The 16,943-nt window shown below is 37.6% G+C and overlaps 1 protein-coding gene across 2 annotated transcripts in view; it reads right to left on the reverse strand.

Moving 5' to 3' along the window:
• AOC1 (amine oxidase copper containing 1) overlaps window positions 1-16,943 on the reverse strand; it is a 44,297-nt gene that overhangs the window by 11,789 nt on the left and 15,565 nt on the right. Inside the window, exons 1-2 of one of the 2 annotated variants that reach the window (XM_063450871.1) lie at window positions 8,609-8,619; window positions 6,042-7,602 (exon numbers count right to left, since the gene is read on the reverse strand). In XM_063450871.1, coding sequence (XP_063306941.1) covers window positions 6,042-7,584 — 1,543 coding nt within the window. In that variant the 5' untranslated portion in view covers window positions 7,585-7,602; window positions 8,609-8,619. Of the gene's footprint in view, window positions 1-6,041; window positions 7,603-8,608; window positions 8,620-16,943 lie in introns of those variants that run through there. The other variant, XM_063450872.1, reaches the window with a different exon arrangement.

Below are 16,943 nucleotides of genomic sequence, written 5' to 3' on the forward strand. Positions count from 1 at the left end.
GTAAAAAGACAGTAAAATACAATAAAATACACAAGGTTAAATTTATTACATAAAATACAGACATGCAACATATCCCCAGATAGCTTAGGTCTGAGCGCACATTATTACTGAATGGCTCTAGTGATGTTGCAAACACAACATTTTCGGTTCGCGAACGGCGAACGGGAACTTCCGCAAACGTTCGCGAACCGCCCATGACTTCAATGGGCAGGCGAATTTTAAAACCCACAGGGACTCTTTCTGGCCACAAAAGTGATGGAAAAGTTGTTTCAAGGGGACTAACGCCTGGACTGTGGCATGCCGGAGGGGGATCCATGGCAAACCTCCCATGGACCTACTGTCCTCCCCCTGCCCCCATCCCTTGGGGTGGGTGGGAGCCATAAAAATAATGCTCTGTGTCATTTTACACAGCGTGGGAAAATTCCAAAGAACTTTCCCACGCTGTGTAAAATGACACAAAGCACTGTGATTGGCGGACTTGGAATCTAACCAATCAGAGTGCTCTGTGTCATTTTACACAGCGTGGGAAAATTCCAAAGAACTTTCCCACGCTGTGTAAAATGACAAAGAGCACTCTGATTGGCTTAAACCAGCCAATCAGAGTGTTCTTAGCCTAATTGCAGGGTGTGGCAAGGCTTTATAAGCCTTCCCCGCCCTGCAGAGCTCAGTCTGCGCGGAGCCCTCCATGGGTGAAGATGGATTATTTTTTTTTGTTTTTTTCTTAAATTGCGTCGGTTCTTATGGCTTTTTATTTGGCCTTTTTTGGGGCTGCAAAAATAAGATTTTAGAAAAAAGAAGACGTCAAATGGTAAGTTGAATTTTTCTTTACAGATTAGTTATTTTATTCCCCCTTCACTATTTTTTAGGGTGAGGGGGTAGGTAGGGGGTAATTTTTTGTTTGGGTGGGGGGGTGGGTGATTAGGGGCTTGGGGACCCTTAGTCACCTTTGATTGGGGGGGGATTTTTATTTAGGGCCCCCACCCACCACTAAGGGGTGGGGGCTGAGTATTGTTTTTTTTAGGGCCCCCACCCACCGCTCAGGGGTGGGGACCAGGGGGAGGACAGTAGGTACCCCCTCATTATTTTGATGGCCCCCACCCACCGCGCAGGGGTGGGGGCCGGGGGGAGGACAGTAGGTCCCCCCCTCATTATTTTTATGGCCCCCACCCACCGCACAGGGGTGGGGGCGGGGGGAGGACAGTAGGTCCTCCCCCATTGTGATTTATGGCCCCCACCCACCGTGTAGGGGTGGGGGCCGGGGGAGGACAGAAGGTACCCCCTCATTATTTTAATGGCCCCCACCCACCGCGCAGGTGTGGGGGCCGGGGGGAGGACAGTAGGTTGCCCCCCCTCATTATTTTTATGGCCCCCACCCAACGCGCAGGGGTGGGGGTGGGGGGAGGATAGTAGGTCCTCCCCCCATTGTGATTTATGGCCCCCACCCACCGTGTAGGGGTGGGGGCCGGGGGAGGACAGTAGGTCCCCCCCTCATTATTTTTATGGCCCCCCAACCACCATGCAGGGGTTGGGGCGGGGGGAGGACAGTAGGTACCCCCCAAGTGTGTATCAGGGTCCCTGAGGACAGGTGTCAATCCCTATCTGCCAAGTGACCCTATGTAGGGGGAACAGTCCCTATTCTGCTCTGTGCCAGTGTGTATCAGGGTCCCTGAGGACAGGTGTCAATCCATATCTGCCAAGTGACCCTATGTAGGGGGAACAGTCCCTATTCTGCTCTGTGTCAGTGTGTATCAGAGATCTGTGTCAGTATCTGGAGGGAGTATCTGCAGTAATACAGAGTGTCTGGGGGGGGGGGTATCTGCAGTAATACAGAGTGTCTGGAGGGAGTATCTGCAGTAAAACAGGGTGTCTGGAGGGAGTATCTGCAGTAACACAGAGTGTCCGGAGGGAGTATCTGCAGTAACACAGAGTGTCTGGAGGGAGTATCTGCAGTAACACAGAGTGTCTGGAGGGAGTATCTGCAGTAACACAGAGTGTCCGGAGGGAGTATCTGCAGTAACACAGAGTGTCTGGAGGGAGTATCTGCAGTAATACAGAGTGTCTGGAGGGAGTATCTGCAGTAACACAGAGTGTCTGGAGGGAGTATCTGTAGTAACAGAGTGTCTGGAGGGAGTATCTGCAGTAACACAGAGTGTCTGGAGGGAGTATCTGCAGTAACACAGGGTGTCTGGATGGAGTATCTGCAGTAACACAGGGTGTCTGGAGGGAGTATCTGCAGTAACACAGAGTGTCCGGAGGGAGTATCTGCAGTAACACAGAGTGTCTGGAGGGAGTATCTGCAGTAATACAGAGTGTCTGGAGGGAGTATCTGCAGTAACACAGGGTGTCTGGAGGGAGTATCTGCAGTAACACAGAGTGTCCGGAGGGAGTATCTGCAGTAACACAGAGTGTCCGGAGGGAGTATCTGCAGTAACACAGAGTGTCTGGAGGGAGTATCTGTAGTAACAGAGTGTCTGGAGGGAGTATCTGCAGTAACACAGAGTGTCTGGAGGGAGTATCTGCAGTAACACAGGGTATCTGGAGGGAGTATCTGCAGTAACACAGGGTGTCTGGAGGGAGTATCTGCAGTAACACAGAGTGTCCGGAGGGAGTATCTGCAGTAACACAGAGTGTCTGGAGGTAGTATCTGCAGTAACACAGAGTGTCTGGAGGTAGTATCTGCAGTAACACAGGGTGTCTGGAGGGAGTATCTGCAGTAACACAGGGTGTCTGGAGGGAGTATCTGCAGTAACACAGAGTGTCTGGAGGGAGTATGTGCAGTAACACAGGGTGTCTGGAGGGAGTATCTGCAGTAACACAGGGTGTCTGGAGGGAGTATCTGCAGTAACACAGAGTGTCCGGAGGGAGTATCTGCAGTAACACAGCGTGTCTGGAGGGAGTATCTGCAGTAACACAGAGTGTCCGGAGGGAGTATCTGCAGTAACACAGAGTGTCTGGAGGGAGTATCTGCAGTAACACAGAGTGTCTGGAGGGAGTATCTGCAGTAACACAGGGTTTCTGGAGGGAGTATCTGCAGTAACACAGAGTGTCTGGAGGGAGTATCTGCAGTAACACAGGGTGTCTGGAGGGAGTATCTGCAGTAACACAGAGTGTCTGGAGGGAGTATCTGCAGTGACACAGGGTGTCTGGGGGGAGTATCTGCAGTAACACGGGGTGTCTGGAGGGAGTATCTGCAGTAACACAGGGTGTCTGGAGGGAGTATCTGCAGTAACACATAGTGTCCGGAGGGAGTATCTGCAGTAACACAGAGTGTCTGGAGGGAGTATCTGCAGTAACACAGAGTGTCTGGAGGGAGTATCTGCAGTAACACTTAGTGTCCGGAGGGAGTATCTGCAGTAACACAGAATGTCTGGAGGGAGTATCTGCAGTAACACAGAGTGTCCGGAGGGAGTATCTGCAGTAACACCGAGTGTCTGGAGGGAGTATCTGCAGTAACAGAGTGTCTGGAGGGGGTATCTGCAGTAACACATAGTGTCTGGAGGGAGTATCTGCAGTAATACAGAGTGTCTGGAGGGAGTATCTGCAGTAACACAGGGTGTCTGGAGGGAGGATCTGCAGTAACACAGAGTGTCTGGAGGTAGTATCTGCAGTAACACAGGGTGTCTGGAGGGAGTATCTGCAGTAACACCGAGTGTCTGGAGGGAGTATCTGCAGTAACATAGGGTGTCTGGAGGGAGTATCTGCAGTAACACAGGGTGTCTGGAGGGAGTATCTGCAGTAACACAGAGTGTCTGGAGGGAGTATCTGCAGTAACACAGGGTGTCTGGGGGGAGTATCTGCAGTAACACAGGGTGTCTGGAGGGAGTATCTGCAGTAACACAGAGTGTCTGGAGGGAGTATCTGCAGTAACACATAGTGTCCGGATGGAGTATCTGCAGTAACACAGAGTGTCTGGAGGGAGTATCTGCAGTAACAGAGTGTCTGGAGGGAGTATCTGCAGTAACACAGAGTGTCTGGAGGGAGTATCTGCAGTAACACAGAGTGTCTGGAGGGAGTATCTGCAGTAACACAGGGTGTCTGGAGGGAGTATCTGCAGTAACACATAGTGTCTGGAGGGAGTATCTGCAGTAACACAGGGTGTCTGGAGGGAGTATCTGCAGTAACACAGAGTGTCTGGAGGGAGTATCTGCAGTAACACAGGATGTCTGGGGGGGAGTATCTGCAGTAACACAGGGTGTCTGGAGGGAGTATCTGCAGTAACACAGAGTGTCTGGAGGGAGTATCTGCAGTAACACATAGTGTCCGGAGGGAGTATCTGCAGTAACACAGAGTGTCTGGAGGGAGTATCTGCAGTTACACATAGTGTCCGGAGGGAGTATCTGCAGTAACACAGAGTGTCTGGAGGGAGTATCTGCAGTAACAGAGTGTCTGGAGGGAGTATCTGCAGTAACACAGAGTGTCTGGAGGGAGTATCTGCAGTAATACAGAGTGTCTGGAGGGAGTATCTGCAGTAACACAGGGTGTCTGGAGGTAGTATCTGCAGTAACACAGGGTGTCTGGAGGGAGTATCTGCAGTAACACAGAGTGTCTGGAGGGAGTATATGCAGTAACAAAGAGTGTCTGGAGGGAGTATCTGCAGTAACACAGGGTGTCTGGAGGGAGTATCTGCAGTAACACAGGGTGTCTGGGGGGAGTATCTGCAGTAACACAGGGTGTCTGCAGGGAGTATCTGCAGTAATACAGAGTGTCTGGAGGGAGTATGTACAGTAACACAGAGTGTCTGGAGGGAGTATGTGCAGTAAGACAGAGTGTCTGGAGGGAGTATCTGCATTAACACAGAGTGTCTGGGGGAGTATCTGCAGTAACACAGAGTGTCTGGAGGGAGTATCTGCAGTAACACAGAGTGTCTGGAGGGAGTATCTGCAGTAACACATAGTGTCCGGAGGGAGTATCTGCAGTAACACAGAGTGTCCGGAGGGAGTATCTGCAGTAACACAGAGTGTCTGGAGGGAGTATCTGCAGTAACACAGAGTGTCTGGAGGGAGTATCTGCAGTAACACAGAGTGTCTGGGGTGAGTATCTGCAGTAATACAGAGTGTCTGGAGGGAGTATCTGCAGTAACACAGAGTGTCTGGGGTGAGTATCTGCAGTAATACAGAGTGTCTGGAGGGAGTATCTGCAGTAACACAGGGTGTCTGGAGGGAGTATCTGCAGTAATACAGAGTGTCTGGGGGGATTATCTGCTTGTCTGGGGGGATCCTCTCTCCCTCCCACCACCGGTTGTTGAATGGGTGAAAACCCTTGGCGGTGGTTTCGGGTCATCGCCGCTCCTCCCCTTCATCACTTCAGCCGGCAGGGGAGACTTATCCTGCCCGCCGGCTGAGGAGACCTAATGCGCATGCATGGCAATGTCGTGCACGCGCATTAGAGCTCTCCATAGGAAAGCATTGAAAATATATTGAGAAATGATCATGGAATGATTTCCTATGGGGAATTGAGCGACGCTGGGGGTCCTCACACAGCGTGAGGACCCCCAGCAACGCTCTAGCACAGAAAACCTGTGGAAAACCAGGAATTGCCCTCTAGTGGCTGTCTAGTAGACAGCCACTAGAGGGGGAGTTAACCCTGCAAGGTAATTATTGCAGTTTATGAAAACTGCAATAATTACAGTTGCAGGGTTAAGGGTAGTGGGAGTTGGCACCCAGACCACTTCAATGGGCAGAAGTGGTCTGGGTGCCTGGAGTGTCCCTTTAAACTCTTGGAAGCGCCACTAGAGGCTGTCTTAGTCCTGCAAGGTAATTATTGCAGTTTCTCAAAAACTACAATGTTTTACATTGCAGGACTAAGGGGCGACAGGGACTCTCCACCGAGACCACTTCAATGAGATGACATGCTCAGTTTGTCTATAGTGTCCCTTTAATGGCCGCTGAACAGCAAGGGCTAATCTAGTAGAAGATTTTAAGATGGGAACCAACCTTGCAGGAGATTTTAGACAAAAAAGGACATATGGCAATAAATTAGCAATCTTTAATTAGTAATATGTCCGACTACACTGGGAGCTACGAGTGGGAGCAGCATCTTACCTGCAATGTCCAGGTCTACCTTATAGTGTATCAAGTGGGTGTGCAGGTTTCCAAGAACATGTTCTTGAACTCTGTTTCCATAACTGAGTCCATCTTGTGTGAAGAAGTTAGCAAAAATGTATCCCGTGGCACTGACTTTAACCTCAACCACCCCATTCTGGTAGAAAATGAAATCCCAGATGTAATCGTAGTTATAGACAGTAGACATGGTCCTAACTACAAGGACATGGTTCTCCAGCCCAGCATAGGATTTGAAAGCACTATTGAAGTTACTGTCAAAGTGTCGGCGTAGAGGAATCCCGGTGGGAAGCTCGAAGATACAAATTGCATTTTTTGTTCGAATTGGTTTGTCATTGTCATAGAAGTGATACACATCCAGATAAGTAGCAATTTCAGGACAGTCAATCCCTTTGGCCAGTTCATAGTTAGTAGAACCCATACCCCATCCAGAGTCAATGTATTTGGTCTGCATAACTCCTGGGGTGGATCCACTGTAAAAAGAAATGGCTTCTTGAAGGCTCAACTCGTACACTATCCTTTCATTGTTATATTGTATATCAAAGAACTGCAATCCAGAAGATGTTCGTGGACGAAACGCAAAGCTCCAGCCAGTGTACTCCACGTAGTTTCCAAGAACCTTGTATCGTTTACCCTGAGGCTCACACATTCTTGGCCCATTAATATTTGACTTGGTCTTGTATTCTCCTCGTGGTATGAAAGTGGAATAGATTTTACTATCTTTATCACTTTGTAAATTGAGCTTTGTTAGTTCATTTTTATCGTATTTCTCAACCAGTTCCTCTACACTGTGAAAGTATTGGTCATTGTACCATATCTTTTCCACGCTCCACTCCTCAGGATTGGTGGAATGATGGTCGAGAAGGATTTCAACGCCAACTGGATGGAGAAAGAAGCCATCGACAGATTTCTGTAGAATTAACCATGACTTACGTTCACCGGACTTCACCCCTCGCGGAGAATTGTCGGAATAGGTAAGGCAGCGATCTGAGCAGTTGTTGAAGGAATAGCCAGTTGACTCAAGCAGAATGTGTTCAAACTTCCTTGTGACCTCTGATAACTTTTCCAGAATATTTATATTTTCTTTATAACTAACTGGCCTTGCTTCAAATCTGATGGTCTTATTTCCTCTCACTTTGTTTGGCTTGTAATAATATGGATGAGGAAGGGGACCTACAATATATTCTGTGACATTTGGATGGGGCTGGTCTCCGAAGAAAATCACAACTCTAGCCTCTCTTAGTGGCTTGGGGCCACCATTGTCCAGGAAACTGAGTACTTTACGTTTACTTGGCATGTTGAGTTCTATCATGAAGATTGAGTTTTTTCCAAAGTTGTCCTCTACAGAGACCAGTTTGAGATGTTCCTGCTCCATGAGGAAACTCTGAACAGACTTCATCTCACTTGGGTTCAGTTCTGAAAAGACTGAAGCCATGTATTGACCCCTGGAGGAGGACTGTGTGTTGGTGACAGCTGTCACAAGCCAAACCATTGCTGCCACCCAGGCTAGGCAATTGGCCCACATTATCAGCGAGTTGGTTACCTACAAAACATAAGAGATAAAATTACAGGAATCATATAGGAAAATAAACAGTAATAATAAATTAATGTGACTGGTTAAAGCGGCACTGTCACGCGAAACCTAACTTTTCCCTATTGTTTCCTCTTCTCTCCCTCTCTCAGAATTAGTTATTTTCTTCATTTCTGATCTAGTTTTCTTTTAAACATTAGACAAACTTTCTTGTCTTCTGTATTTTTCCTACGCCTGACTTTCTTTAACCAAAGGAGGAGCTCAAGCTCGCTCTATTTCCTGTGTCAGGGAGGAGGGTGAGTAGTTTCTCTAACACAGAAATTGGAGCGGACCAACATATCCAAAAATTATCCAGATCGGTTCAGGAGTTCAGGAATTTTCATGGAAGTCATAATTTTGACCGACCATGCACATGGTCCTATGCCCAAAACAGTTCCATGTAATCATGCTAACGGTCGTTCAAGTTTGGTAGTTTTTTTACAGGTTTATGCAAGGCGCATAGTATGTGGGCAGGAGGCTTGCAAACAGGCTACTCCAGGAACTCGTGGCAAACTCACTTGGGAAGGGGAGTTTGTCACAATAGTAATATTACATACCCAGCAGTGTCAGACTCTGTGTGTTAGCAGTACATGTAATATTTATTATATCATATATAGTAATATTACATTCCCAGCAGTGTCAGACTGTGCGTTAGCAGTACATATAATATTTATTATATCATATAGTAATATTACATACCCAGCAGTGTCGGTCTGTGTGTTAGCAATATATATAATATTTATTATTTCATATAGTAATATTACATACCCAGCAGTGTCAGACTCTGTGTGTTAGCAGTAGATATAATATTTATTATATCATATAGTAATATTACATACCCAGCCGAGTCAGTCTGTGTGTTAGCAGAACATATCATATTTATTATATAACATAGTAATATTACATACCCAGCAGTGTCAGACTCTGTGTGTTAGCAGAACATATCATATTTATTATATAATATAGTAATATTACATACCCAGCAGTGTCCGTCTGTGTGTTAGCTATATATATAATATTTATTATATCATATAGTAATATTACATACCCAGCAGTGTCAGACTCTGTGTGTTAGCAATACATATAATATTTATTATATAATATAGTAATATTACATACCCAGCAGTGTCAGTCTTTGTGTTAGCAATACATATAATATTTATTATATAATATCGTAATATTACATACCCAGCAGTGTCAGTCTGTGTGTTAGCAGAACTTATAATATTATTTCTCCTGGGGCATACCCAGCCGAGTCAGTCTGTGTGTTAGCAATACATATAATATTTATTATATAATATAGTAATATTACATACCCAGCCGAGTCAGTCTTTGTGTTAGCAATACATATAATATTTATTATATAATATAGTAATATTACATACCCAGCAGTGTCGGTCTGTGTGTTAGCAGTACATATAATATTTATTATATAATATAGTAATATTACATACCCAGCAGTGTCAGTCTGTGTGTTGGCAATATATATAATATTTATTATATAATATAGTAATATTACATACCCAGCCGTGTCAGACTCTGTGTGTTAGCAATACATATAATATTTATTATATAATATAGTAATATTACATACCCAGCAGTGTCAGACTGTGTGTTAGCAGTACATATAATATTTATTATATAATATAGTAATATTACAGACCTAGCCGAGTCAGTCTGTGTGTTAGCAATACATATAATATTTATTATATAATATAGTAATATTACATACCCAGCAGTGTCAGACTCTGTGTGTTAGCAGTACATATAATATTTATTATATAATATAGTAATATTACATACCCAGCAGTGTCAGTCTGTGTGTTAGCAATACATATAATATTTATTATATAATATAGTAATATTACATACCCAGCAGTGTCAGACTCTGTGTGTTAGCAATACATATATTTATTATATAATATAGTAATATTACATATACTGCAGTGTCAGTCTGTGTGTTAGCAGTACATATAATATTTATGATATAATATAGTAATATTACATACCCAGCAGTGTCAGACTCTGTGTGTTAGCAATACATATAATATTTATTATATAATATAGTAATATTACATACACAGCAGTGTCAGTCTGTGTGTTAGCAGTACATATAATATTTATTATATAATATAGTAATATTACATACCCAGCAGTGTCAGTCTGTGTGTTAGCAGTACATATAATATTTATTATATAATATAGTAATATTACATACACAGCAGTGTCAATCTGTGTGTTAGCAATACATATAATATTTATTATATAATATAGTAATATTACATACACAGCAGTGTCAGCCTGTGTGTTAGCAATACATATAATATTTATTATATAATATAGTAATATTACATACACAGCAGTGTCAGTCTGTGTGTTAGCAGTACATATAATATTTATTATATAATATAGTAATATTACATACCCAGCCGTGTCAGACTCTGTGTGTTAGCAATACATATAATATTTATTATATAATATAGTAATATTACATACCCAGCAGTGTCAGACTCTGTGTGTTAGCAATACATATAATATTTATTATATAATATAGTAATATTACATACACAGCAGTGTCAGTCTGTGTGTTAGCAGTACATATATTTATTATATAATATAGTAATATTACATACCCAGCCGTGTCAGACTCTGTGTGTTAGCAATACATATAATATTTATTATATAATATAGTAATATTACATACACAGCAGTGTCAGTCTGTGTGTTAGCAATACATATAATATTTATTATATAATATAGTAATATTACATACACAGCAGTGTCAGTCTGTGTGTTAGCAATACATATAATATTTATTATATAATATAGTAATATTACATACACAGCAGTGTCAGTCTGTGTGTTAGCAGTACATATAATATTTATTATATAATATAGTAATATTACATACCCAGCCGTGTCAGACTCTGTGTGTTAGCAATACATATAATATTTATTATATAATATAGTAATATTACATACCCAGCAGTGTCAGACTCTGTGTGTTAGCAATACATATAATATTTATTATATAATATAGTAATATTACATACCCAGCCGTGTCAGACTCTGTGTGTTAGCAGTACATATAATATTTATTATATAATATAGTAATATTACATACCCAGCAGTGTCAGACTCTGTGTGTTAGCAATACATATAATATTTATTATATAATATAGTAATATTACATACACAGCAGTGTCAGTCTGTGTGTTAGCAGTACATATATTTATTATATAATATAGTAATATTACATACCCAGCCGTGTCAGACTCTGTGTGTTAGCAATACATATAATATTTATTATATAATATAGTAATATTACATACACAGCAGTGTCAGTCTGTGTGTTAGCAGTACATATAATATTTATTATATAATATAGTAATATTACATACCCAGCCGTGTCAGACTCTGTGTGTTAGCAATACATATAATATTTATTATATAATATAGTAATATTACATACCCAGCAGTGTCAGACTCTGTGTGTTAGCAATACATATAATATTTATTATATAATATAGTAATATTACATACACAGCAGTGTCAGTCTGTGTGTTAGCAGTACATATATTTATTATATAATATAGTAATATTACATACCCAGCCGTGTCAGACTCTGTGTGTTAGCAATACATATAATATTTATTATATAATATAGTAATATTACATACACAGCAGTGTCAGTCTGTGTGTTAGCAATACATATAATATTTATTATATATTATAGTAATATTACATACACAGCAGTGTCAGTCTGTGTGTTAGCAATACATATAATATTTATTATATAATATAGTAATATTACATACACAGCAGTGTCAGTCTGTGTGTTAGCAGTACATATAATATTTATTATATAATATAGTAATATTACATACCCAGCCGTGTCAGACTCTGTGTGTTAGCAATACATATAATATTTATTATATAATATAGTAATATTACATACCCAGCAGTGTCAGACTCTGTGTGTTAGCAATACATATAATATTTATTATATAATATAGTAATATTACATACCCAGCCGTGTCAGACTCTGTGTGTTAGCAGTACATATAATATTTATTATATAATATAGTAATATTACATACCCAGCAGTGTCAGACTCTGTGTGTTAGCAGTACATATAATATTTATTATATAATATAGTAATATTACATACCCAGCAGTGTCAGTCTGTGTGTTAGCAATACATATAATATTTATTATATAATATAGTAATATTACATACACAGCAGTGTCAGTCTGTGTGTTAGCAATACATATAATATTTATTATATAATATAGTAATATTACATACCCAGCAGTGTCAGTCTGTGTGTTAGCAATACATATAATATTTATTATATAATATAGTAATATTACATACACAGCAGTGTCAGTCTGTGTGTTAGCATTACATATAATATTTATTATATAATATAGTAATATTACATACCCAGCCGTGTCAGACTCTGTGTGTTAGCATTACATATAATATTTATTATATAATATAGTAATATTACATACCCAGCAGTGTCAGACTCTGTGTGTTAGCAATACATATAATATTTATTATATAATATAGTAATATTACATACCCAGCCGTGTCAGACTCTGTGTGTTAGCAATACATATAATATTTATTATATAATATAGTAATATTACATACCCAGCAGTGTCAGTCTGTGTGTTAGCAGTACATATAATATTTATTATATAATATAGTAATATTACATACCCAGCAGTGTCAGTCTGTGTGTTGGCAATATATATAATATTTATTATATAATATAGTAATATTACATACCCAGCCGAGTCAGTCTGTGTGTTAGCAATACATATAATATTTATTATATAATATAGTAATATTACATACCCAGCCGAGTCAGTCTGTGTGTTAGCAATACATATAATATTTATTATATAATATAGTAATATTACATACCCAGCAGTGTCAGTCTGTGTGTTGGCAATATATATAATATTTATTATATAATATAGTAATATTACATACCCAGCCGTGTCAGACTCTGTGTGTTAGCAATACATATAATATTTATTATATTATATAGTAATATTACATACCCAGCCGAGTCAGACTCTGTGTGTTAGCAGTACATATAATATTTATTATATAATATAGTAATATTACATACCCAGCCGTGTCAGACTCTGTGTGTTAGCAATACATATAATATTTATTATATAATATAGTAATATTACATACCCAGCAGTGTCAGACTCTGTGTGTTATCAGTACATATAATATTTATTATATAATATAGTAATATTACATACCCAGCAGTGTCAGACTCTGTGTGTTAGCAGTACATATAATATTTATTATATAATATAGTAATATTACATACCCAGCAGTGTCGGTCTGTGTGTTAGCAGTACATATAATATTTATTATATAATATAGTAATATTACATACACAGCAGTGTCAGTCTGTGTGTTGGCAATAAATATAATATTTATTATATAATATAGTAATATTACATACCCAGCCGAGTCAGTCTGTGTGTTAGCAATACATATAATATTTATTATATAATATAGTAATATTACATACCCAGCAGTGTCAGACTCTGTGTGTTAGCAGTACATATAATATTTATTATATAATATAGTAATATTACATACCCAGCAGTGTCAGTCTGTGTGTTAGCAGTACATATAATATTTATTATATAATATAGTAATATTACATACCCAGCAGTGTCAGACTGTGTGTTAGCAGTACATATAATATTTATTATATAATATAGTAATATTACATACCCAGCAGTGTCAGTCTGTGTGTTAGCAATACATATAATATTTATTATATAATATAGTAATATTACATACCTAGCCGAGTCAGTCTGTGTGTTAGCAATACATATAATATTTATTATATAATATAGTAATATTACATACCCAGCCGTGTCAGACTCTGTGTGTTAGCAATACATATAATATTTATTATATAATATAGTAATATTACATACCTACCCGAGTCAGTCTGTGTGTTAGCATTACATATAATATTTATTATATAATATAGTAATATTACATACCCAGCCGTGTCAGACTCTGTGTGTTAGCAATACATATAATATTTATTATATAATATAGTAATATTACATACACAGCAGTGTCAGTCTGTGTGTTAGCAGTACATATAATATTTGTTATATAATATAGTAATATTACATACCCAGCAGTGTCAGTCTGTGTGTTAGCAATACATATAATATTTATTATATAATTTAGTAATATTACATACCTAGCCGAGTCAGTCTGTGTGTTAGCAATACATATAATATTTATTATATAATATAGTAATATTACATACCCAGCCGTGTCAGACTCTGTGTGTTAGCAATACATATAATATTTATTATATAATATAGTAATATTACATACACAGCAGTGTCAGTCTGTGTGTTAGCAGTACATATAATATTTGTTATATAATATAGTAATATTACATACCTAGCCGAGTCAGTCTGTGTGTTAGCATTACATATAATATTTATTTTATAATATAGTAATATTACATACCCAGCCGTGTCAGACTCTGTGTGTTAGCAATACATATAATATTTATTATATAATATAGTAATATTACATACACAGCAGTGTCAGTCTGTGTGCTAGCAGTACATATAATATTTGTTATATAATATAGTAATATTACATACACAGCAGTGTCAGTCTGTGTGTTAGCAATACATATAATATTTATTATATAATATAGTAATATTACATACCCAGCAGTGTCAGACTCTGTGTGTTAGCAGTACATATAATATTTATTATATAATATAGTAATATTACATACCCAGCCGTGTCAGACTCTGTGTTAGCAGTACATATAATATTTATTATATAATATAGTAATATTACATACCCAGCCGAGTCAGTCTGTGTGTTAGCAATACATATAATATTTATTATATAATATAGTAATATTACATACCCAGCAGTGTCGGTCTGTGTGTTAGCAGTACATATAATATTTATTATATAATATAGTAATATTACATACCCAGCAGTGTCAGTCTGTGTGTTAGCAGTACATATAATATTTATTATATAATATAGTAATATTACATACCCAGCAGTGTCGGTCTGTGTGTTAGCAGTACATATAATATTTATTATATAATTTAGTAATATTACATACCCAGCCGAGTCAGTCTGTGTGTTAGCAATACATATAATATTTATTATATAATATAGTAATATTACATACCCAGCCGAGTCAGTCTGTGTGTTAGCAATACATATGATATTTATTATATAATATAGTAATATTACATACCCAGCAGTGTCAGACTCTGTGTGTTAGCAGTACATATAATATTTATTATATAATATAGTAATATTACATACCCAGCAGTGTCGGTCTGTGTGTTAGCAGTACATATAATATTTATTATATAATATAGTAATATTACATACACAGCAGTGTCAGTCTGTGTGTTAGCAGTACATATAATATTTATTATATAATATAGTAATATTACATACCCAGCAGTGTCGGTCTGTGTGTTAGCAGTACATATAATATTTATTATATAATATAGTAATATTACATACCCAGCAGTGTCGGTCTGTGTGTTAGCAGTACATATAATATTTATTATATAATATAGTAATATTACATACCCAGCCGTGTCAGACTCTGTGTGTTAGCAATACATATAATATTTATTATATAATATAGTAATATTACATACCCAGCCGTGTCAGACTCTGTGTGTTAGCAATACATATAATATTTATTATATAATATAGTAATATTACATACACAGCAGTGTCAGTCTGTGTGTTAGCAGTACATATAATATTTATTATATAATATAGTAATATTACATACCCAGCAGTGTCAGTCTGTGTGTTAGCAGTACATATAATATTTATTATATAATATAGTAATATTACATACACAGCAGTGTCAATCTGTGTGTTAGCAATACATATAATATTTATTATATAATATAGTAATATTACATACACAGCAGTGTCAGCCTGTGTGTTAGCAATACATATAATATTTATTATATAATATAGTAATATTACATACACAGCAGTGTCAGTCTGTGTGTTAGCAGTACATATAATATTTATTATATAATATAGTAATATTACATACCCAGCCGTGTCAGACTCTGTGTGTTAGCAATACATATAATATTTATTATATAATATAGTAATATTACATACCCAGCAGTGTCAGACTCTGTGTGTTAGCAATACATATAATATTTATTATATAATATAGTAATATTACATACACAGCAGTGTCAGTCTGTGTGTTAGCAGTACATATATTTATTATATAATATAGTAATATTACATACCCAGCCGTGTCAGACTCTGTGTGTTAGCAATACATATAATATTTATTATATAATATAGTAATATTACATACACAGCAGTGTCAGTCTGTGTGTTAGCAATACATATAATATTTATTATATAATATAGTAATATTACATACACAGCAGTGTCAGTCTGTGTGTTAGCAATACATATAATATTTATTATATAATATAGTAATATTACATACACAGCAGTGTCAGTCTGTGTGTTAGCAGTACATATAATATTTATTATATAATATAGTAATATTACATACCCAGCCGTGTCAGACTCTGTGTGTTAGCAATACATATAATATTTATTATATAATATAGTAATATTACATACCCAGCAGTGTCAGACTCTGTGTGTTAGCAATACATATAATATTTATTATATAATATAGTAATATTACATACCCAGCCGTGTCAGACTCTGTGTGTTAGCAGTACATATAATATTTATTATATAATATAGTAATATTACATACCCAGCAGTGTCAGACTCTGTGTGTTAGCAATACATATAATATTTATTATATAATATAGTAATATTACATACACAGCAGTGTCAGTCTGTGTGTTAGCAGTACATATATTTATTATATAATATAGTAATATTACATACCCAGCCGTGTCAGACTCTGTGTGTTAGCAATACATATAATATTTATTATATAATATAGTAATATTACATACACAGCAGTGTCAGTCTGTGTGTTAGCAGTACATATAATATTTATTATATAATATAGTAATATTACATACCCAGCCGTGTCAGACTCTGTGTGTTAGCAATACATATAATATTTATTATATAATATAGTAATATTACATACCCAGCAGTGTCAGACTCTGTGTGTTAGCAATACATATAATATTTATTATATAATATAGTAATATTACATACACAGCAGTGTCAGTCTGTGTGTTAGCAGTACATATATTTATTATATAATATAGTAATA

The sequence above is a fragment of the Pelobates fuscus genome, chromosome 4 (genome assembly GCF_036172605.1).
Source record: "Pelobates fuscus isolate aPelFus1 chromosome 4, aPelFus1.pri, whole genome shotgun sequence".
Taxonomy (NCBI): domain Eukaryota; kingdom Metazoa; phylum Chordata; class Amphibia; order Anura; family Pelobatidae; genus Pelobates; species Pelobates fuscus.